Source organism: Arvicola amphibius, chromosome 1 (genome assembly GCF_903992535.2).
Source record: "Arvicola amphibius chromosome 1, mArvAmp1.2, whole genome shotgun sequence".
Lineage (NCBI taxonomy): Eukaryota > Metazoa > Chordata > Mammalia > Rodentia > Cricetidae > Arvicola > Arvicola amphibius.
In genome coordinates, this window is record NC_052047.1 from 64,008,202 (window position 1) to 64,030,578 (window position 22,377).

General features: G+C 51.3%; 1 protein-coding gene across 7 annotated transcripts in view; it reads right to left on the minus strand.

Moving 5' to 3' along the window:
* The window catches only part of Ablim2 (actin binding LIM protein family member 2), a 121,066-nt gene that overhangs the window by 24,190 nt on the left and 74,499 nt on the right, over positions 1 to 22,377 (minus strand). For 4 of the 7 annotated variants that reach the window (XM_038346913.2, XM_038346902.2, XM_038346906.2 and 1 more), the window contains 4 exons: positions 20,786 to 20,935; positions 16,793 to 16,913; positions 1,986 to 2,038; positions 1,262 to 1,400 (listed from right to left, as the gene is read on the minus strand). In XM_038346913.2, the coding sequence (XP_038202841.1) occupies positions 1,262 to 1,400; positions 1,986 to 2,038; positions 16,793 to 16,913; positions 20,786 to 20,935 (463 nt within the window). Of the gene's footprint in view, positions 1 to 1,261; positions 1,401 to 1,985; positions 2,039 to 8,245; positions 8,300 to 9,606; positions 9,709 to 15,034; positions 15,134 to 16,792; positions 16,914 to 20,785; positions 20,936 to 22,377 lie in introns of all 7 variants that reach the window. The other 3 variants (XM_038346899.2, XM_038346898.2, XM_038346901.2) reach the window with 2 other exon arrangements.

Consider the following 22,377-nt stretch of genomic DNA (forward strand, 5'->3'; position numbering starts at 1 on the left):
CCACCCCAGTAGGCCCGGGCAGGCACGTGGGATCTCTACCTCCTCTCATCGTGCCTTCAGCTAGCTCTTCCCCTAAAAGAACCTACAGGAGGACCCAGACCTATGGGGTCCTCCCATGTTCACATCAACCCGTGTTCATGGTCTGGGATCCCAAGGGACCTCATCTGCTTACAAAGGCTGCACACGGAACAACACTCCCATTACCAATTAGTCACAGTGTCTGGCTGGCTGTATCTCCACTCCTCTCTCTGCTGCAGGGCACCTCCGGTGTGCAGTGGTCAGAGAGTACCATCCATGGTCAGGAGGGAAGGTGGGTGGGAACAGCCCAACTGTTTACTGATGGCCAGCCAAAGCCCTCTTGCACGCCCAGGGCCTAATGAGTCAGCATTGCTGCTCTGGTCTCTTATCACAGTCAGTCATCAGAGAGCCCAGATTACACTCAGAGTTGGTGCCACCATGACGCCAGGTGCTTGTTCTGCTTTTTCACACCACAGAGATTCTCATGACCTCCATTTCCAACCATAGCCACAGAAAACAACCCCACCCCTACCCCGCTCAGCAGATACCAGAGACTGCTTCTGGGAGAACCTGAGTCTGCCTGCAATCCTGTGCTGGCTCTGCCTATGATCTACAGCATCTCCAGTGAACAATGCAATGGGCAATTACTCCATTCTTGAGAATCCATCCCCAAGCCAGACTTCATAACACCCCAAGGCTTGCTGTTGCCTGTGATGTCAGGCCATATCTCCTAGAATCTCCAAGTGCCTTGCTCAGGATGTCATAGGGGCCAGGACAGTGCCTTGTACCAGTTCCAGGTCTGGACTCGCCCCCTGACCATGACCACATCAGCCCCCACCCACCCACCCACCCAGGGAAAGAGGCTGTGAGTGCTGTTCTTTTTGCTTTCTTGCCAGCTCGGAGAAAGCCACGAGGGGGCACTGTGAGCACACTAGTTAGCTGCATCACTGCAGAGGTTGTGGGTGAGCCTAGGGCTCAGACCTTTCCTTAGCTGGCTTGATTCACATTTGATTGCTCTTTGGCTGATTTTGGTTTTAATTTTTATTTTTGAGAAGAGTCCCCCTATGCAACTCAGACCAGTCTCAAACTCACAGCAATCCTTCCACCCCAGTCTTCCAAATGCTGAAATTACGTGCTGTCGCTTGGTTTTAGTGTTTTCAGGAAAGAAAGCTGAGATTTGGGAGCCCACTCAGTAGGGGCCCTTGGCTGGCAGTGTCCAGTGCATGTCAGAGGAGCCACTCACGTGAGTAGAGGCTGTCCCCAGGCATCCTTGACAGAGGTTCCCGCTCAGCCCCACTGCTGAGGGACAGAGATTGGCTGTCCAGGTCTGGAGAATTCGTTCTGGTGTCTGCATCCCCTTTGAGGAGCAGCCAGGTAGTCTTCTGCAGAGGAACAGAAGGTTATAGGAACACTGAAGTCATCTGCCATGGTGAAAACACCTCACCAGAACCTTCTAGTAGCTTCTGTACATCTGCCTCACAAGCCGGCCCCACTGCTTTTAATACCAGCCTTGCTATTAAGGGTGTCTCGTTCATACACTCTGCAAGTTCGTCAAGCAGCTGGAGAAATGGCCAAATGCTTCCCACAGCCTGCTGCTGAGATGCCCCTACCCCACATCCTCTCTGGCTGTTTTCACAGCATGGCCACATCAATGAAGTATATAAGTAAGGTCTACTACCTTCTACTCTCTGGCCATTTATAAAAAGCACCTGCCAACCTGTTCTAGAACCTTCATGTCAAATACCCCAGAGTGTACTGGGTTTGTTTCCTCAGTCCCACAGCCATGACCTGGCTGCACGGCAGAGCTAGGACACTAGCAGAGAGTGTGCTCACATTGAGTGCAGGAGGAGGCAGGTGGGAGTGGCTCCCACCCTGGGCCTCCCAGGACCCCACGGGCAGAGTAAGAGGACTGGAGTTCCAGCAGGAGGGGCCGTCCCACCCTGCAGGAACGTGGCCCACCTCATTACCTTCCTGCTGTCCTGATCAAAAGTGCTGTCCTCCACCTCCAATCGCCTGGTGGCTGGAAGGGAAAAATCCGTTTGTAAAGGCAGCTCGCCATGTTTGTCCTGGGGGCCCTGCTTTACATCATGCTCCAAAGAAAACCAAAGAAAAGGACAACAGAATGAACGCCTTTCTCAGACCAGGATGCTCTAGAGCTACCTCCTCAGGGACAGGGCCCAGAAGGTGGGCGTGTCCCGAGCAAAGTGACACCTCTTCTCAGCTCCAGCCACACCTCCAACCAGGAGAAATGGAGTCACATTTTCAGACGAAGTCACATTTTCACTTGGGTTTGATAGGCATACTTTTGACCTTGTGAGGAGGGCCCTGAAGGGAAAGAGGTCTCAGTCTCAGAGCCGTTGCTGCCAGCCACAGCTGCATGCTTCTTGGATATCACCGCTTCTTTCTCAACATGAACTCTTCAAAACTGGAATTTGGCCCATCTCACAGATCAAGAGACTGAGGTTCAGGGGGGTGACTTCCTCTAGGGTCATGGGCCAGCATGGCTTGAGGGGAGGGGGCTGAGAGTGACATGAACTCAGACAGTCAAAGTCTGAAGTCTCCCCTGCCTGTTCCACTGAGCTACCTACGGCCTGTCCAGCCCTGAACTCTGCCACTGGGAGGAGTCCACAAGAAACAGCCAAGAACAGTACACCAGCAGACGAGCCCACTTGGAGCAAGAGTTCACACTCTCACGACAGCTGGCCAAGGAAACTCTGGGCAGCATTCTGTCATCCCCCTGGGCTGACCCTTTCCCAGGAGTAAACAGAGAAACCATGCAAGGCATGCTGGTATGTTCCAGGACCTGCCAAGACCTATCCCAACCCTGTGCACACAGCAATAGCTGGAAGCCCTGGGGTCCTCCCCAGCTAGGGCTCAGCTCAGGGAGGAGAGCAGGCGGGCTTCTTACCTGCAGCCTGCGGTGGGCTCAGCCCTGCCCATCTCTTGGAGCGCCCTGCCTCCTGCACCACCAAGGACAAAACTGACACCAGGTCAGAGAGCTTGGACATTGGGGACTGGGCTACAGGACCTTGACAAGATAGGGTCAAAATTGTAAACTGAGTACTTCCATCCTAGACATCAGGACTCTATGTCTCCCCACCCCGTGCTGCCTGTCTCTTACAGGGAGAGACCAATTTTTGGGGGTGAAAATAAACCCTCTGCTTTTTCCACATACAGGGGCGAATTAACCACAGACCTGTTGGGGAGGGTCAATGGAGGGACGCAGAGGGGCGGGCAGCATGGCTCCTGTGATTCGATGACTGTCAATGAATGTGGCTAATACACCAGCACTGACTCTCAGCAGCTGGCCAAGCCACAGGGACAAACAAGCTGTGGTCACTCTGAGAACTGAGCTTTATGCCCCCCGCATCTGTGACAGAGACGCCAGTCCAGGGGCTCTTCAGGTTGTGAGATCCCACCCCAGTAACCCAGGCTGTGGGCTTTCAAGATTCCATACAGCCACGGGTAACACACTAGCCAACACACTACAGCATAGTGCTACCCAGGGCTCCACGATGCTCCTCCACTTGCTGAGAAGAATGTTCTATGGAGACTTGACAAGGGTCCTCTGTAAACACCACAAGCTGTGACGGGGTGTGTAGTGTGTCGGGCCAGAGCCAAATTCACTAAGTATTTTGCACTGTCCGTAGGTTGCTTCTATATCAACTTGGAGCCTCAGTTTCCTGATCTGTAAAATGGGAAAATGCCACCCTACCTCCTCTAATTCATGAGGACCAGGTGAGACGGTATCTGAGAATCCAGAGGCTGGTTTACAGCTTTGCAAGGCTGGGACTCAGCCACAGGTCAGCCCTCCTTCCCTCCTCTAATTCACTTAAAACTGAGCATACTCATGTGACACACATGTGTCCCTCTGGCTGCCCATCTATTCACTTCTATCTACTCTCTTATCCTTCCACCCACCTGCTCATCTACCTACCCACCCAGACACTAACCCATGCTTCTGCTCACATCTCTATACCTGTCCACTAAGCCACCCATCATTTATCCAATTTATCCATCCACCCACCCACCCATCCACTAAGCTATCTATCTATCTATCTATCTATCTATCTATCTATCTATCTATCTATCTATCTATCTATCTATCTATCATTTATCTATCTATCATCTATCTATCTATCTATCTATCTATCATTTATCTATCTATCATCTATCTATCTATCTATCTATCTATCTATCTATCTATCTATCATCTAACTATTCATCTATCATCAGTACCCACCAAATATCAATTCCTCCATCCATCCGCCCATGTACTAATCTACCCACCTATTTATCCATCCATCTACCACATACCCATCCACTAAGCCATACACCTACATCTCTCTTCTATCCATCATGCATCCACTAACCAACTCCCCCATCTCTGTATCCACAACTCTCCAGCTATTCACCCTAACTCACCCATGCATACCCCTTTGTCTTCTTCTCCATTTCTTTGTTCACTGATGCATACATTCATCCACACTTCCCTAACCCCATTATATTAGGCCTCTGCCACTTAGCCCTTAAGTCTCACCCCTGCATCTGCCCCATCCTGAGCACAGGAACACAAAACAGACATGATTTTTTCCAGCCTCAGCTGACTGACTTTATCCCCTTGCAAGGTGTAGACATTACAGGGCCTTGCCTTTGCTCACAGGGACCTGCACACAAATCTGCCTCCTCACTGAGCAACCAGTAGGAGACGCTCAAGGTCACAGCACATCTGATGTGCCTGGAGTCTCCTGGAGTGTCTCACACACTGACCTCCAACACAACAGTGGACACAGAAAGCGGATGGATGCACACAGCCCACGTCTATGAGGAATCATTAGCTTTGGGGTATGCCAGTTGGGGAAGGAAGGGTGGTGTTGATTACGTTAACTGGAGTGGGAAGACCCACACTAAACTTGGGTGACCATTCTCTGAGCTGTATAGAAAGGAGTCTAGCTAACACCGTCCTCAGCACGCTCTGCTTCCTGGTGGTGCCCGTGCTGTGACTAGGTGATTCCTGCCGCTGTGACCTCTCACCTGCGAGGGGCGGCACTCCTGAACCCGGAGCTGGAAAGAACCCCTCTCACTTCTGTCGCTGTCTTATCACAGCCACAGGAAAACAAACTAAACAGTCTAAAAGTGGATGTCTTCTTTCCTCCGAGAGACCGCCTCCGGGGAGCCCCTTCTGTCAAGCAGCTCTGCCATTTTCAGAAACTGCCTGGAAGCTCTGAGGCACAAGCCTAATCCCATTTCTGAGGAAATGAACCCTGAGGAAGGAAGCATTTCTCTCTGCTAAGTAGCTGGATGTGAACAGCTCTATTTTCACCCGTAACTGCCTCCCCAAAGTGACAAGGTTGGATGCTGTACATGTAGGCAGGCATGTATGTGTGTGTGTATGCAGCTGTGTGAATGCAGGTATATGTGTGCACACAGGTGTGCATGTGTGTGTAGGTGAGTTTGCTTGTGAGTGTGTATAAGTGTGTGTGTGTGTGTGTGTACAGGCATGTGTAAATACAGGTGCATGTGTGCACACAGGTATGTATGTGTGTGCAGGCAAGTGTGCATGCAAGTGTATGTGTGTGCACACACATGTGCAGGTATGTGTGTTTGCAGGCATGAGATTCCACTTTCACATGGCAACACAAACAGTCCACAGCTTCTCTTGAGCTGCAGACCATCCTGAAGCTTCTGTCTCAAGCAGCTGCCAAGACCCTGTGCCTCCTCCTCCTGACAGGTACTACAAGCTGATCTTTGCGATGCCTGGTGGTATGGGGAGGCTCCTTATCTTTTTCCCCTGCTTACTCCATTTTTTCATCATGTCCTACTTTTCTTCATCTCTTCTCTTCCTCTTTAAAACCAGTAAACACTAAGCAAGTAGAAATATAGTCAGTTCCCAAAATGCCAAAAATAAAAAAAAATGACAACTGCAGCCGATGGGGTCAGAAGTCAGCTGCACAGTCATGAGTGCTTCATGGACTCAAAAGCATCCTGCTTTCCACCCCAAGTGGGCACAGAGGCCCAGCTATCCTCATGGCTCTCGGAGCAGGAATGAGACTCCGGCATCAGAGAAGAACACTATTATAACCAGCAGCGACCATGTCCAGTGACTTCAGAGTTGAACGCTGTGAGCCAATGCATCTGGGGAAAGGCTTGGCTGCTTGCAACATGTTAAATATAGGATCTTAAGCTAATGGAACAGTCTTGTGATTCACTGTCATCTCGCAGGGGCTGTTTCAAGCTGGAGTGAGGATTAAAATACTGTTGCTCATGCCTAGATCGGGCTCCAGAGCTCCTCAGGGAAGGCTTGTGGTCAAGTTGCCTTGATGGAGCAAGCACTTGGTGGGGGTAGAACGGCGAGTACACACACACACACACACACACACACACACACACACGTATACAGGTAGGCATGCACAGGGCATGCATGCACGTGCCCTATCTGTAATCAGGGGTGGGGAGGCCTTGTGAATACCAATGGTCTCAGTGCATGAACTGGAAACCAAAGGCACCCCTGCACATCTGTATTTCCCAGGGGTCTTTAAGGAGCTTCTTACTACTAAAGCTCTCTGGTCACTTGCGGTTTGCACAGCTCACTGCATTCTGCGTGAGTTTGCATTGCTGAATGCCTGACCAAGGCAGTGCATGCCAAGATCTGCTTCTTCACAAAATCAGCGTACAGAATTCCGGACTTGGGTAACTAACTGCATGGTTCCTTCACACTGGAGTGGCCTGCAGATAGTGTCTTATGTCTAGACTACAAGGCTGGTGCCTGGGAACTGGGAACCTGATCTCCCCCAGGGGCTCAAGTAAAAGATTTGAACCCTAACACTCCGACTCAGTCTGACCCTATCAGATACAATTGGTCAATTACATAAAGTGATTTTCTAAGGCGAGGTGCCAAGGCCAACTCTGCCTGCACCATGGGTGTTAACCATGCAGTTAAGCTGCCTAGTGGTGATGCAGAGGTAGCAGTGGTTAATCAAGGCCCTGTATGTCAGTCTTTTTCCTGGGCTCTGGGTGGTACAGAACCCATGGTCCTCCTCCAAGGCTATCCAGCATAGTGCTGCAAGGGGTCACCTAATGGGTGTTCCTTTCTTTTGGTTGGGCCTGTTTCCCCACTTTTAAGACTAGGGTTCTCTTCTTGGTAAAAAGGTGTCATAGTCTAACTGTCCCCACCCATCTCTTGGGGAGATGTGTGCTCTCTGCTTGAATTCTGGAAACCAAGGCTTCAGTTTCCTTCTTTCCCTCTGCGAGGAGGAGGAAAGACAGAGCACAGGGCCTCTCCGCACTGAGGAATAAAACCCAACACAGTAGGCCTCCAATAAGCTGGCTACCACTTGTCAGTATGGGAAGGGGGTGCCTTCCTTGGCCGCATCTGAAAAAGAACTGTCCATGCGGGAATCTCTCTTCCCTCACATCTTAGTGATGGTCTAACAGTCCCCACGCTGTGCATAGCCCCTTACAGTTTAGAACTGTCTCCACCCTCATGGTTCTGTGAGCAACTCATAGCCAACCTCATAGGGATGAGGGGGCAAAGGGACAGGAATGGCGGTGAGGAGGTGGAAGACACAGTGGGAAAGGAGTCTAGTTTGCAGATGAGGAAACTGAGGCTCATGGCGCCGAGGTGACCTGCCCTGCTCACTCTTCTAGAGTCCTGCTCCACGGCCCAAGCAACCTCTTCCTTGCACTTCTGTCCCAGGTAGGTTCATGTGGAGAAGATGTGGGGGTCAGAGGGATAGAGACACCCTTGCTACCAACCATCTCTAGCGCCTACACAATGCAAGGAACCCCGTCAGCTGAGGGCAAGGCATCCTCTTCTGTCACAGATATTCCCAAAAGATGGGGCCTAAAGCCTCTCTAAATTGTGGCTGGTTCCAAGCCACTATTTTTCAAAGATCAGGCCTGAGTCAGGGCATGGGTGAGAAGCCCCCCAGTTCCTCACCATCTTTACTGGGGCCCCCATAGTAGCATCAAAAACACAAAATAAAGGTTCTTAGTTCTAGCAGCTGCACCCCAGCCCCAGGTGCCATGCATTAGCCTCTCCAAATGTCTCATCTTCTGTGAAAAGCCACCTCCCAGGCCCCTACTAGTGAGCGTGCATTTAACGTTCAGCCAGCAGGACCTCCCCAAGCCTCAGATCAGGACACAGCAAAGGGAGCATTCGGAAGCAAGAGGGTGCAACAGGCATGCAGGCAAAGCACGGCAGCAGAGCCCGACAGACCAACCATACCGTGCTGTTTGTAGATAGGGGGTTTCCTATAGATGTTATCTTTTACGCCAGTGTCTGGGAAGAAGAAGGAAAGAGAAGGAAAGAACGTGAGGGGAAGCAGGGAAGCAGCTGCAATGCTCTCTACCCTATGGCTTCTCTCAGCTCCTGGCTCACCCAGCCTGGAATCGCCCGCCAAGTTCACAAACAGAAAGTAGGCTAGGCTGAAGCCCCACGCCTCCACCAAGCATCCCCCACTCTAGACATCACCTCATATGGGAAGGGGACAAGGAGAGAGATGGACAGGGAAGGAGGCAAGCAAGAACCTTGGGGTGCTGGGGGAGCCCCTTTTCTCCATCTTGATCCAGAACAGAAAACATTTTCTCAGTATTTGTGAGACTTGGAGAAAACCCAAACATGTCAGTTTGAGGGGGTAATGCAAACCCATTACATTAGGATTTTGTATTGTTTGGGGATAGAACCTTTTTGTTTTGATTATTATTTTTTATTTTATTGATTTTTATTGAGTTCTATATTTTTCTCTGCTCCCCTCCCTGCTTCTCCCCTCCCCCTTCAACCCTCCTACAAGGTTCCCATGCTCCCAATTTACTCAGGAGATTTTGTGTTTTTCTACTTGCCATGTAGATTAGATCTATGTAAGTCTCTCTTAGTGTCCTCATTGTTGTCTAAGTTCTCTGGGATTGTGGTTTGTAGGCTGGTTTTCTTTGCTTTATGTTTAAAAACCACCTATAAGTGAGTACATGTGATAATTGTCTTTCTGTGTCTGGGTTACCTCATCCAAAATAATGTTTTCTAGCTCCATCCATTTTTCTGCAAAATTCAAGCTGTGATTATTTTTTTCTGTTGTATAGTACTCCATTGTGTAAATGTAACCACATTTTTCTTATTTTTTCTAAAGATTTATCTATTTATTATGTATATAGTATTCTGCTTGCATGTCTGCCTGCAGGCCAGAAGAGGGCACCAAATCTCATTATAAATGGTTGTGAGCCACCATGTGGTTGCTGGGAATTGAACTCAGAACCTTTGGAAGAGCAGGCAAAGCTCTTAACCACTGAGCTATTTTTTCAAGACAGGATTTCTCTGTATAACAGCCCTGGCACACGTTTTGTAGACCAGGCTTGCCTAGAACTCAGATTAAAGGTGTGCACCACAACCAGGCAGAATCTTGTTTTCTAGTTCAGGTTGGCCTTGAACTTGTGCTGCTCCTGCCTCTGCCTTCTCAGTGCTGAACAACTGGTATGCACCACTACACCCTACTCCATGGAGTAACTTTTAAGGAACCTTGGTGTTTGGGGATGCTCTGACTACTTTGGTGTGGCTACAATGGCGCATGAGGAACCAACAAGCACACAGGGACCTACCTGGGATGTGGAAGTGACGTGGAGCCTGCTGATAGGTAGAGGAAGGAGGCCTGCTGTCGGAGAGCACCGAGAGACTTGGGGTGCTACGGCCACTTTCACTGCCTCCAGACGGAAGAGCAGAGGTAGCAGGTGAGGGGCAAGAAAGCAAAGCAGACGGTTTCAGGCAAAAAGAGTTGGTCTGCAATGAACCCCCTCTCTCCTGCCTGAAGGAAGCCCACACCTGAGTCTTCCAGCCTGGGTTCTATGACTTCTGTCCCAATCTGCAGTGTACCTGGCTCCAGGAGGTGGAAGGGACAAAGGGGCAGTGATTGGAGGGCCAACCGCGTGTTAGTGTGTGGGTGGTGGGCAGAGCCCAGGATCCTGGGGTGTGAAAACACACCCCAGGCTTGCAGTTCCTGCCTCCCTGATGTAGCATATGCAGGAAGGTCCTGACTGCTTTGAGATCCCATCAATTAACTGTGAGGAAGGGAATAAGGTATAGGAATGGGTCAAAAAGCATCCCTTATAAACACTTTGCCCATGTAGGAAACTGGGGGGGGGGTCAACATCCATCAATACCCACAGTCCTTGATATAGGCTGTTTCTGGCAAGCAAAATGAGCATCAGGGTACTCTGCTGCCTCCAAGTTCTGCCTCAGCAGGAGCTATGCTTTGTGTTTTGTGAAGGAGGCCAGATGATCAAATCACCCATCAGACGACACCTGAGTGGATGCCCCACCTCCCACCAATGCAGGATGCGATGGATAGAACACGGTGGCACTGGACACGTGATGAGGAGCACGGCTCACAGCAGGACACCCCACGGCACAAACGTTCCCTTCCTTTAGACGTGGGAAACTCTGCAGGGTTGTGCCTGATCGCCTGGCTAGGAAAGGGCTCTCTGGATGCGAGAACCATACCTTTGAATGGCAAGATCAAGCAGCTGGACCCTAACGCCAATGGGACAGAAGCCAGGCCTGAGTAGACTGGAGACAGCAGGAGCATCACAGGCAGGCAGGGAGGGCCTGGCTGGAGGAGGGCCCAGGAAGTGGCCACCAAAGGAGACTAGTGATTCCTACCCTGGGCGTCTTCTCCTGCCTGAGCATGGCCTCTGAATTCACCTGCAAACACCAGTGGGGCTTTGGAGAACTCAAAAAGATTTTGCTCTAGAACTGGATGGAGCCTTCTGTCTGGCTGCATCCACTGAGCTTCTGTTCTTCCTGGCAATAGCAGGGGTCTCACCCCAGGAAGATGGGAACCACAGTCTCCCGTGCATGACACCATGACTCCACCTGTCACTTAAGTTATGACAAACACGGCGGCTTTGAAAACACAACTGTAGGCTGGCATCCCTGGGCTGAGCCTCTGAGCTTGGCCTTGTTGAGTCTAGAACCTTACATGACCAAGCCTTCCTTTCTTTTATCTAGACTTCATGGTCATTTCTGTTACCCTCGGCCAGCTGACGGAGGATTCTAAAATGGTCCAACATTCCTGTCCTCTCCAGAGCTTGACCTTTATATAGTGTGATGTTCCCTGAAATGATAAGTGAGGTTCTTACACGTGGGTGCACTCTCTGAAGGAGGAGGGGGGCTACAGTTTCTCAGTTGATCAGAGAGGCCAAGACCAAGGGAGCTGAGGCAGTGTGGTAGCCTTGATGATCCACAAGGACCCTGTCACATTTACTAAAGTAGCCTTCAATACCAGCCACCTGGGACACTACCACTGAGCCTTCCCTGCCCCTTGTCTGACCTGCAAGGCCCTCCCCAGGCTCCATACTGTCTGGACCTTCTTGGTTCAGACTCAGGATCTGGCTGACAAAACCCTCAGGAGGCCAAAGCCACCACAGGCCTTTCTCTTTTCTGCAAGCATGCTCGCCTGTCTCGTGTAGCTGAGAAAACATCCTGCTGACCTCAACCCCACAGACCTGCCTGGAGCTCTGCTGTGGGCTTTCATGGTGTGCCATGTCAGTCCCCCACAGTGGGCACCATCTCGGTCACCTCCAGAGAAGGGTAAGGACTATGCTATGTGAGGTGGGCACACTGACTACTTGGAAACTAACTTTCCCACTGGATCTCTGTGATGAGGTCCCCAGGACCCCGATGTCACCCAAGGACAGGCATGGAGGCTCCTTTGTCCAGGCTCATGCCTCTTTTTGAAGGTTTCATATCCAGGGTGTTCCTGACACCTCCCGTGGAAGGGGCCTGTACAGGACTGTGCAGCCCAGGTTCTGGTGTGGCCTATGACTTCTTCCAGCTTAAGGCAATGTTTTACTCTGGAAAGGTTTTAGATGGTTCCAGAAGACGCCACCCTTCCAGGACCTGGGACCATTTTTCACGTTCACTATACTTTATTTCACCCACTTTCACATGAGATCTTTTCTGTCTCAGCACCCGCCTGGGTCATCACACTATACCCACGGTCACACCTTGACTTCTCCCAGCTGTGACCAGCATCCCTTGTCACAGATCCTGACTTCCTAGAGCACTGGCAGGGGAGGGTGCTACAGAATGTCCCTCACCTGGGACAGAGAAAAAGAGGGCTTATAGATTTAGGGGGAAAGCACAAAGGTGGCATGTCATCCTTGTCACATCTCCCCCAGGGCACTTGCTGTCTGCAGAACCTGGAGGTGGAGCTGAGGGCCTTGCCTGGGAGCAATGCAGTTCGAGATCTTAGTCTGCACTCGGCTAAGTGGAGGGAATCCTGTCCACCGCTGTGACCCACTACCTCCACAAATTCTGTGCAGAACTCGTCCCCTATGCTCTTATTTCAGTATAGACTTGTGGGCATTCTGTCATCTATGAGTCTAATGACTCATCATTTATTTTCTTGCCCCAACTATGATTGCTATGGTTGCACTCTGGCCTTAAAAATGCTGCAGCTGGGGGCTGGAGAGATGGCTCAGCGGTTAAGAGCATTGCCTGCTCTTCCGAAGGTCCTGAGTTCAATTCCCAGCAACCACATGGTGGCTCACAGCCATCTGTCATGAGGCCTGCAGGAAGAATACTGTATACATAATAAACAAATAAATAAATATAAAAAATGCTGCAGCTGACTCTAGCCTGGATGCCATTACAGTTGGCTCTGGCCCTGAAGATGTTATAGTTGGTTATGGCCAAGATGCTGCCATTGTCTCTGGTTGAACTTTCCCAAAGTCACATCAGAGCAAGACTAGTTCACAACATGTGCAAGGACCCTTTGACGACCATGGCCGAGGCATGTGCAGTTTCTACTTGGAGTCTCCTTGAGTCATCCTGAAGTTGAAGGACCAAAGTTTAGGGACCTGTTTTAGAGCTGAAGGAGGGAACCTTTAGCAGAACAAGAAAGGCCTCCTGGGCACAGTGAATGCTGGGGCTTCGGCCTGAGGCTCTGCCCCTAAGTTCTTCTGCTTCCCTTCCTTTGCATGCCACTAGGGCTGTGGAAGTGCTTCCCGTCAGTTCCCAGAAAAGTGGCATCAGCAGCATGTGTCCCGTTGTCAACCTACACCTCCTGTCCTTACAGCCTGTCCCTTATCAAGCAAGAGTCAGGTTGAAACCTTATACCATCCCAACCAAGGTCTGAAATTCCCACTAATGCGCTGATAACTTTCACCAGTCCTTCACCTGCTGCAGGTCTGGGGCAGTGAGGCCCTAGGCACTGAGACACAGCAGGAGGGGATGATGTCTGCGTTGAGCAGACGATGGAAAGAGGGTAGGTCAGGAGAGTCCTGGCACAGGAAGACGTGTCTACCTGGGGCCCTCACCCAGCATCAGACAGTAAGGTGTCTCTATAGTGTCCCAAATACTACAGAGCACCCATGGGGAAAGGAATTCTCCAGAGCCTGGCCAGATGCCACACCTGTGGCTGTGTCCTGTGGACAGGGATAAGCTGGGTGCCCAGAGGCTAGGAACAGGGTGCTCCCATGAAGATCTCAGGGTCTGTAACTCATTTATCTCCTCAAGGAATGTTCTGGAAAGACACTAGAGAGTCCAAGGTCACAGCCTACCATGGAAATCAATCTGAGGGCAGAGTTGTGGGTTCCTGTTTCACCCCACAAGGAAGAGGAGCAGCAATGGCCAATGTCTAGCATGTGCCCTTGTCTTTGGTCACAGTCTGACCAGGGATCCAGATGTATAACAGACCTACCAAACGCAGGACTGCACAGATGGGAGGAAAACTGTCCAGCGCCATTGAGCAAAGGGAAAAAAGACACTCCCCAGAGCCGTCAGGCTCCCTCCAGGTCCCGGGAGCACCCCTCACTCTGAGACTCCCACAGACATTTGATACATGTGTATGAAGGCCCCAGAAGCCACTCTACTGCTCTAGGGATGTGCCATCTGGGGCTGTACATCTTCACTGAAGACTCAACCCCTGCTAGAGACTGGGATGTGTGGAGAGCCCATGAAGAGGCAAGGACGACATGATAGTGCCAAGCGCTCTTCTCAGTGGGCCAAGAGCGGGGCCGTGGTGAGAACAAAGATGAAGAACGGGCTGTTTACTGACTGCTAGTGACAGGAGCTAGCTGTCAGCTGCTCCTGCACCCTGTGGGATGGAACTTTCCATGGGTGCCATTGTATGGCTGTGAGAGACAAGGAACTTAATATATCGCCCAGGTACTCTTGAGAAAATCGTTGCTATGTTTTCTAATTCCCTAGATGCCATTTTCTGGTGCCTTTATCAGCTGGGTTGTGTAACAAAACTCACAGTTCAGGGTCTACATCCATTTCGGTCTCTTGTTTCTCACACTTTGGGAGTCATGATTAAAGCCCAGGAATGGGTTTTGGTGTTTACTGTTTGTTTTATTTTGGTGGTATTTCATCCTGGCTTGGTGACCATCTCTCCACTGATGCCCAAGGCCTCCTTCTTCCAAGGCCACCAGTCCCAGCAGATGAGAGTCCCACCTTGAGACCTCACCCTACCTCTATTTTCACTGTGTTTCTTCAAACACTGCTACATGGAGGCTTGGCCATCAATATGTGAACTCAGTTCTTAGTGTGGAAGAAAATAAAAGGATGTCCACTGTCCCCATGGAAGTCACATATATGGGTCTACAGAACATGGATCATGGCTGCTTCTGCATCCTGGAAAGAGCCTGGGGTTAGAGCCCCCTGGGTTGAGTCCTGGGCCAGCTACCAGGGGTCTGAGGCTGTGGACATCACCACCTCTCACTCCTCAGCTCCTGCTCCTGAAGGCTGACGCTATGGGACGCACCCTACCACATAGAGTTGATGGGGAAACGTGTACAATGACTCCAGTGGGGCCCTAAGCATGGAGCAAGATGTTCATTAACATGCTCTCTCCAGCTGCACTTTCAGTGACAAATCAACCCTGCTCTCCTTCCAGGAACATGGACACACTGACAAAATAGAGCCAGACACACACAACACAGGAAGGACACAGGCATGAGACACAGGGCTCTGGAAGCCATGCGGAGACATGGACGAGCACCCCCCGCTGCGCACTGCACGCCTTACCTCGGAAGTAGGGGATGTAATGATGTCTGAACACGGATGTAGGGCTTGGGTGTTGGGACAGGGACAGACAGCTACTGGTACCAACACTCACAGTACCAGCTGCGGGCAACAGAGAGCAGTCAGTAACCCTGGGCTCCTCCACCCCAGAGCCACCACCTTGTCCTAGTCCCCACTTGGCCAGGGACATTGTCCCTCTGCTCTCCTGGAGCACCTGAAGAGGGTCACCCAGCAGGCTGTGGGCCATTCTCCTCCAGGTGGGGTCAGGAGATGCTGCCTCTAGGACACAGGGTGGCAGCCAGGGCTTGGGACACCGCCTCTGGTCCTGCCTGTGGCTCACTTTGGGGTGTCCTTGAGATCAAGGACAATGGGAGGGCAGCTTCCAGAGGTCAGGGAGTGATCTGTCACCAGCATCCTCATGGCACTTGCCAGCTCAGATAGAAAGCTTGGCCCTGTAGGCTTTACCCCTGACCAAGCACTTAGCAGTTAGGCAGGCCCTCTTGGGGATGCGAAGTCAGAGGTCAAGTCACAAGGAGCCTTAGGGGAAGGGCTCAAGAAAGTCACTTCTATCCACACGCCTACTATCTGTTCATTTTCTCGTTCACTCACACATCTCCATTCATTTACTCAATCATTCACTCGTTCATTCATTCACTCACTCAGTCGCTCAATTCTCTCACTTATACATACACTAACCATCATTAACTCACTCATTCACTCATTCACTCACTGACTAACCCATTAACTCACTCACTCATTCCCTCACTCAGTTGCTCATCCACTAGCCCACTAATTCATTCATTCACTCACTTACTCATTGACTCATTCACACACTTATCCACTAGCCCAGCCACTCAGACACTCACTCACTCACTTACTCTCCCATACACACCCACTCACCCTCACTCCTCACACTTGCTAAGCAGGAAGGACCAGGTGTATTGCAAGGAACCGATGACAATGACTGCAAACAATTAAGTTGATTTTTCCACCAAGTTTTCAAAAATAAGAGCTATGGCCCATAGGTGTGAAAATGGGTCATGCACAGCTGGAAAGGGAAGAAGCAGGCTGGAAAAATCCCTCCAAAAGGCATCGCTTTTGTGCATGTCCCCATGTGGCTTTCACATGCCAGCCCAAAGCTGAGGAAGACGATGCAAACTGAGGGGTGGGGTGGGTGGAGGGGGGAATGAGGCAATAGGATCGGAGGCCCTGTGCAGGGCTCTGTCCCAGCTTGGAAGGACATAGTGGTCTTTTGCCAGCCTCTTTATTAGTCTGGCTGTCTACAGGGTTCGCGAGTGATAGGTACAGCATTAGATATCCTGCCTGGGTGGTGCTATAGCCAGACTTTGACTCCTCAGATCAAGTCCTTCCAAACTCCTATAAGCTCATGACAGGCTGTGACTCGGTGTCCTGCCTCGTGTGCTATTTCACATTCTGACTGTTCTGTTACTACCCCCCAGAACCCTACTCTGGTTGCTCCGTGTGGGCCTCGGGGCAGGATGCTTCTCAGGATGTGCACTGTGGATTTAGGACAGCTCCTCCAGCCCCAGGGTGACCAGCTGCCTCATGGCTACCGGCTCCTAGGCATAGGGCAATCCTTTTCCTTATGGCTAAGTGACTCTCCATTAACCACCCACTGGCTCCCGCCACCCCCAACTCTGCCACTTTTCTCAATGAATAAAGCAGCTACTTTCTATCTGCAAACTCATTGAGAAGTACAGCCTCATCAGGGGTCAAGGGAAGCAGAGTGGGGATAAATACCTGGGCGACTATAGTGCTGGGGTGACCGTGATGTTGGAGTGTAGTGCCCGAGGCTGACAGAGCCAGCAGAGCTGGGGCTGGAGGTCCGGCACTGCTTGTAGGACCGATCATCCTGATCCCCCTGGGTGGGAAGAAAGCGTGAGAGCACTTGGGTCAGAAGCACTGCCCGCCTCTCATCTGCCCCACTGTATTTGCCCTCTAGACCCCAAGGGCAGAAACAATGCAGCCCTGAAACAGGGTCTCAGAGCACAGACAGCGCATCCAGACAGTGAGGTAGGTCTGAGCCATAACAAGCCCCCTTGGCCTGATCATGGGACCATTAGACATCCACCCTTCTTGTCCATCTGATCCTCTGGAATGGGGTGAAAGGACCCTACCTGCATTCTCCCTGCCCCAATCCCTCCCTCTTAACCATCCCCAGAACTCTGGACTCTTGGAGCTGTTTGAGAACACACTGGAATGCTCCCATGTGTGACGGAGGAACTAGACGTTCTCGGGCACTTTCTGAGGTGGGAAGGTACCCAGACAACAAGGCCCACAAGCGCTGATGACACAACCCCTATCTTAGCAGGAAGAGGAGCTTCTGAGAGCAGCCAGAGCAGGCGACAGCAGCATGAGATGGCATGGCACCATGGTTCGAGGATCAGACTGCCCATCCCTCAGCAATGAAGTCTGGTGGCCTGGGTCATGCCAGCCCTCCTAGCCTCGTCTCAACCCCAGATCCCCCACAGCACCAGGGTCCCCACAATGCCCCAGGTATGGTTTCTAAGAAGAAAAGTTGAGGAGGTCATGGAGGGACAGGCAGGGGCTCTTGCTATAGATCCTGCTTCTAAAGCTACAAGAAGTAAAAAGCATTCCTCAGTCTGAGATGACAAGGAAATCCTCACTCTTGGGATCAGCTCTGTGGGCTGGAATGGGACACTCCCCAAGGATAGGGGGGTAGGAAAATATAGCCCAGTTATTTGACATCTAGGCTCCAGTTTCCCCATTGGTAAAATGGGCAACTCCTGGAAGCTATCTCTGGGAGAAGTTCTGGGTTAAAGAGTTAGGTATAAAATGATGGTAGCCGTGTCCAGCACAGAGAGAGGACTCAAAAGTGTGCTGTGCCACTATGCTCTCCCCATGGACTCTGTCACATGGCTGAGGGTCTGAGAGGCCACAATCTGCCCCACTGCTTCCGAGGCAAGAAGAAGCCCTGCAGTGCTATTGAGCCTATTTGACAGCACAGCTCTCAGAGAGTGCTCAGCCACAAGGTCCTGGAACTTCCTGTATATCTAGTTGCAGGGGATAGAAGTGGACCTCAGCTTACCCAAGGAAGTCATGACCCAGGCCAGGAGCTGCCAGGCAACACCACATCCCCTGTGTTGGTAAAGACCTGTCTGCACACACAAGGGGGAGCATGCAGATGAGATGCGATTATAAACACAACCAGCAGGGGGCCCCGGTGAGGTGTGGCTAGGGCCCTGTGGCCCTCAGGGTGCCATTGCTGGTCATCTCTATAACCCTGCAGTTGGTAGCACCATGAGCACACGGGGCGCAGGCATAGGAGGTGGTTACCTCAGTCGGCGTTGGTGAGAGCAACTGAGGCGACTGTGGACACAACAGAGCCGTCTGTTAGTGCGCTGTGCCAGGGGTTGCTTTGGGGTAAGAGGGCTGTTTGGTAACCACAGGCAACACAGGCATCCACATTCAGTGACCTGAGACTCTAGCTAAGAAAGAGCCCCACCACAAGAGATGGCTTGGTGCTGCTTGGCCCAGCGCCTTCCTCTACTCAGCCCACCTGATCCCATCCTTATTTCTCCACAGAGACCACAAGTTCAATAACAAAGCAGTTGGGGGTTCAGGGACCACTCTGGTAATACCCACTGGGCTCGACTCTTATTTTCTCTGGAGAGGACAGATGGGTGGGGGACAGCAGAAAGAGGGTGACTAGGGCCATGGGCTGGGAGAGAGCAGGGAGACCGAGCGTGCCAGTCCTTATGTTTCTAGCCAAAGGCTCCTCTCTTGCTAGAAGGGTGGCTCTTCCACCTCATTCAGGACACTCGGAGAGCAGGGGGCCAGAGCCAGCTTACCTGGGCCTCTGTGAGTCCTAGCTGAGCCTCACTTGGTCATGGTTTTCTTAGGTACAATTGGGAAAAATAATTCCCAGGGGCTGGGCCGGATACAGGGACAGAAATGAAAACTCTGCTCTTGAGAATGGTCCACAGGGATGAGGCAGTGAGGCCATAATGAGCCATTGGATACTCTGTATCCAACAACAAGGGCCTGAGGTTTTCTATGTTATGTTGCCCACCACACACCATCCCGGGCCTCGGGAGGAAGTGGCATTTTAGTGGGAACACCCCTTCCTTCCCCAGGACAGCCTGGTACTGGCATCTGCTGAAGCAGGTCTCACAGGCAGTATAGGCAGAAGGTACAAGCTTGTGGCCAAGCAGATACTGGAGAGGGTAACTCTTGAATCACATAAAGACTCTCCCAGGCTATCCCACTGCCTTCTGAGGGTCAGACCCTTAAGTCAGGACTATCTGTGGGTAACATGGATCTTGCTATGTAGTCTCAGATGCTGAAAGAAACCTCAGAGGTCTCCAGACCGTGTCCACAACTCTATGCCAACACACAAGCGGCAACACTGTGTGACCCAGGGATATAGGACAAGGTTGTCAACAGTCTGTGGTCCTGTATATCACCACTACCCACTAAAGCCCTTTCCACCATGGCTTCCTGAAGCCAGTGCAGGAATGCCAATGCTCCACCCAGGGAGAGCCCTGGTGGCATCCTGAAGCTGACCGCAGTGGGACTTGAACCCAGCTCTGAGGCCTGACTTCCATGTCCCTGAGGATCAGCCAAGGAAACAGTCAGTGTATGGTCTGTAGGGGGGAAAAGCTTTGGATCTCAGAGGGACACAGGCAAGTTGCTTGGTCTCTGAACCTCTTCAGTTCCCTGCTGCCCAAAGGCAGGATGTGGGATGGTGACATCCACACCCAGCTCAGGCACACGGTGGGTGGTACAGTAGCCATAAAGCTGGTGAACCCCCTCCTCAGGCACGCACACCAGGATGGCCACCTGCCAGTCCCTTTGTTCTTCTCCGTCTCTGAGTGGCCCTCAGAGCCTGCAGGCCTGTCTGGAAGCTATGACCTATGCAGGGCCAAGCTGGGCAACTCAACACTACAAGGTATGTACAATTCCCCAGGTCTTGGCTTTCACTCCCTGCGAGGCCTTGCTGAAGCCACAGAAAGGAGTCAAAGGAGCACATATTAGGAATAACCATTTTTCTGCCCCAGGTGGGCATCTGTTCTGAGCTCCACACATAACCAAAAACACACTAAGACCTCCTGACAGAAGGAACATGAGACTCAGTGAGGGCTGCAGCACTCAATGGAAACAGGTAGCCTAAATAAGACATTACCAATAGATGCTGTCTACTCTCAGATATCACCAATAGATGCTGCCTACTTTCAGGCATCACCAATAGATGCTGCCTACTTTCAGGCATCACCAATAGATGCTGTCTCCTTTCAGACATTACCACTAGATGCTGCCTACTTTCAGACACCTCCAACAGATGCTGCCTACTTTCAGACATCACCAATAGATGCTGTCTACTTTCAGCAATGCCAGGAATCATGACCCATATTGTTCAACCAGCCTAGAGATGGATTCAAGGAACCCACAGAAGAAGAGCTAGCTGGGAATGTGGGCTCAAGCCCATATGGTCCAGGGAGGGAAAATGACATAGTTCACGTGTCACGAAAGCACTTAGTATCCAGGAAAATGCGGACATTTTCAGAGTGTGCTTCCCTTACCCCAACTCAGCACACCTCCAATTCACTCTCAGCCTCACTTCCCTGAGGGGGGCGTGGCTAGTTAGGAGTGCCTTAAATAAGATGGGCATGTTATCTGGGGCAAAGAAGCTGAGAGCGGTGGCCATGACTAAACTCTGTTCACAAAAGCCAGCATGGGGGGAAGCATGCAACACATGGTGATGATGCATACCTCGCCATAGCTCTGCCTGTCCCCAATGGCCGAGTGGCTAATGTAGGGTGAATAGGAGATCATGTCGGGCCGGTCAATGTTATAGATCGCTTTGCTTTTGGGAAGAGCAGCCAAGTCCCTGTAGTCCAGGATCTCATCGCCAAGCTTCGCCTGATGGGAGAGAGAGCAGAGGAGCAGACACTGATGTCACATGCCAGGACAGAGTGACTTTACAGCCAGCAGTGATGATGGTCCAGCAAGGTCTGAGCATATCCAGCCCCCAGGAAAGGTGGGACAGGGATGCAAGGCCCAGGACCTGATTACAGGAATAGCCTTGGGATCAGACACTGAGGTTGTTCATTATGCCCATAATGTGTTGATGAACCCATAATGTGCCTGACAAGGAGACTCAGGCTATGACCAAAAACCACACATGGTTACAGGTATACAGCATGAATGTATATCACAGATGTACATGCACACAATCCACTGCTCACATCAATGCACACACAGGTATGCCTGCACACATCAGGACACACAGAGAATGTGCCTCTCGGAGGTGATAAGGGGATGCACAACAACACCAACTATACCCACTCCCACGAGATAACACACACCTGCTGGCTCACAACACATCCATATACTGGCATACCTACTTGCACCCCAGGACTGACTCCTACAAACTTGAACATGTGTGTGACACATACAATAGCATAACTCACTCTATCCACACCAAATGAGCACACACGTGACCACCTCTGCACTCATTCTCATTCTCTCTTCCCTCTTCTTAGTAGTTTTGAGCAGGTACAGAAACGGCAGCAAGATGTCTGCTCAGCATTTGACAGGGTGCTGGGACACGGCCCACATGTGTTCACTGACTGTGAGATGCTGTGAGCCTCATGTTGGCTCACATGAGGTTCACGTGGCTGCTGTTGTGCCTGCTTATTTCTCCCTGCTGTCTCGGACAGTGTCCCACTGTGCCCATGCTCTCTGTATGGTCTGCTCTGGCCCTAGGAGCACCTCCACTCTCTCCAGTCCCCAGCCTGGCTCTGGGCTGGTCCCTCCCTGCTCAGGTTCCATTTCTGCATCAGTCTTGGTCAGGTCTCCTCTGCTGGGATTCTGAGACAAAGCCTCAACAGTCACAGCGGACACTGAGCTGCATCCATGACAGAAAGTCACAGCTCCCTGTGGTGGGGACACTCACAGTGCTCTCACTTACAAGAGAGTCCAAAGCTCAGAGAGGCTGGATAATTTTCCCAGAGTCACTCACCTAAGAAGGCATGGCAGCTGAATGATTCTAGAACACTTCCCCCATTGGTACTCCCCATCCTAGCAACTCTCTCAAACTGCAGCTGCACCAAGTGGCTATCCTGATACCCCCAGGTATCTTCTACCTCAGGCCACTCACATCTTTGTCTTTCCAGAACCTATCAGGCTCTCCAGAGCCCAGCAGCCCTCATCCATCTCTAGGAAGCCCTCCTGACTACTAGACTCACTCCAGGGCTCTCTGGAGACATTTGGCAGAGAGATGTGCACTAAGACTCAAGGCCTAATGCTTCACATCTCTGACCGTTCTTCTGGAACCCAGGGCAGGTCTCGAAATACCTGAG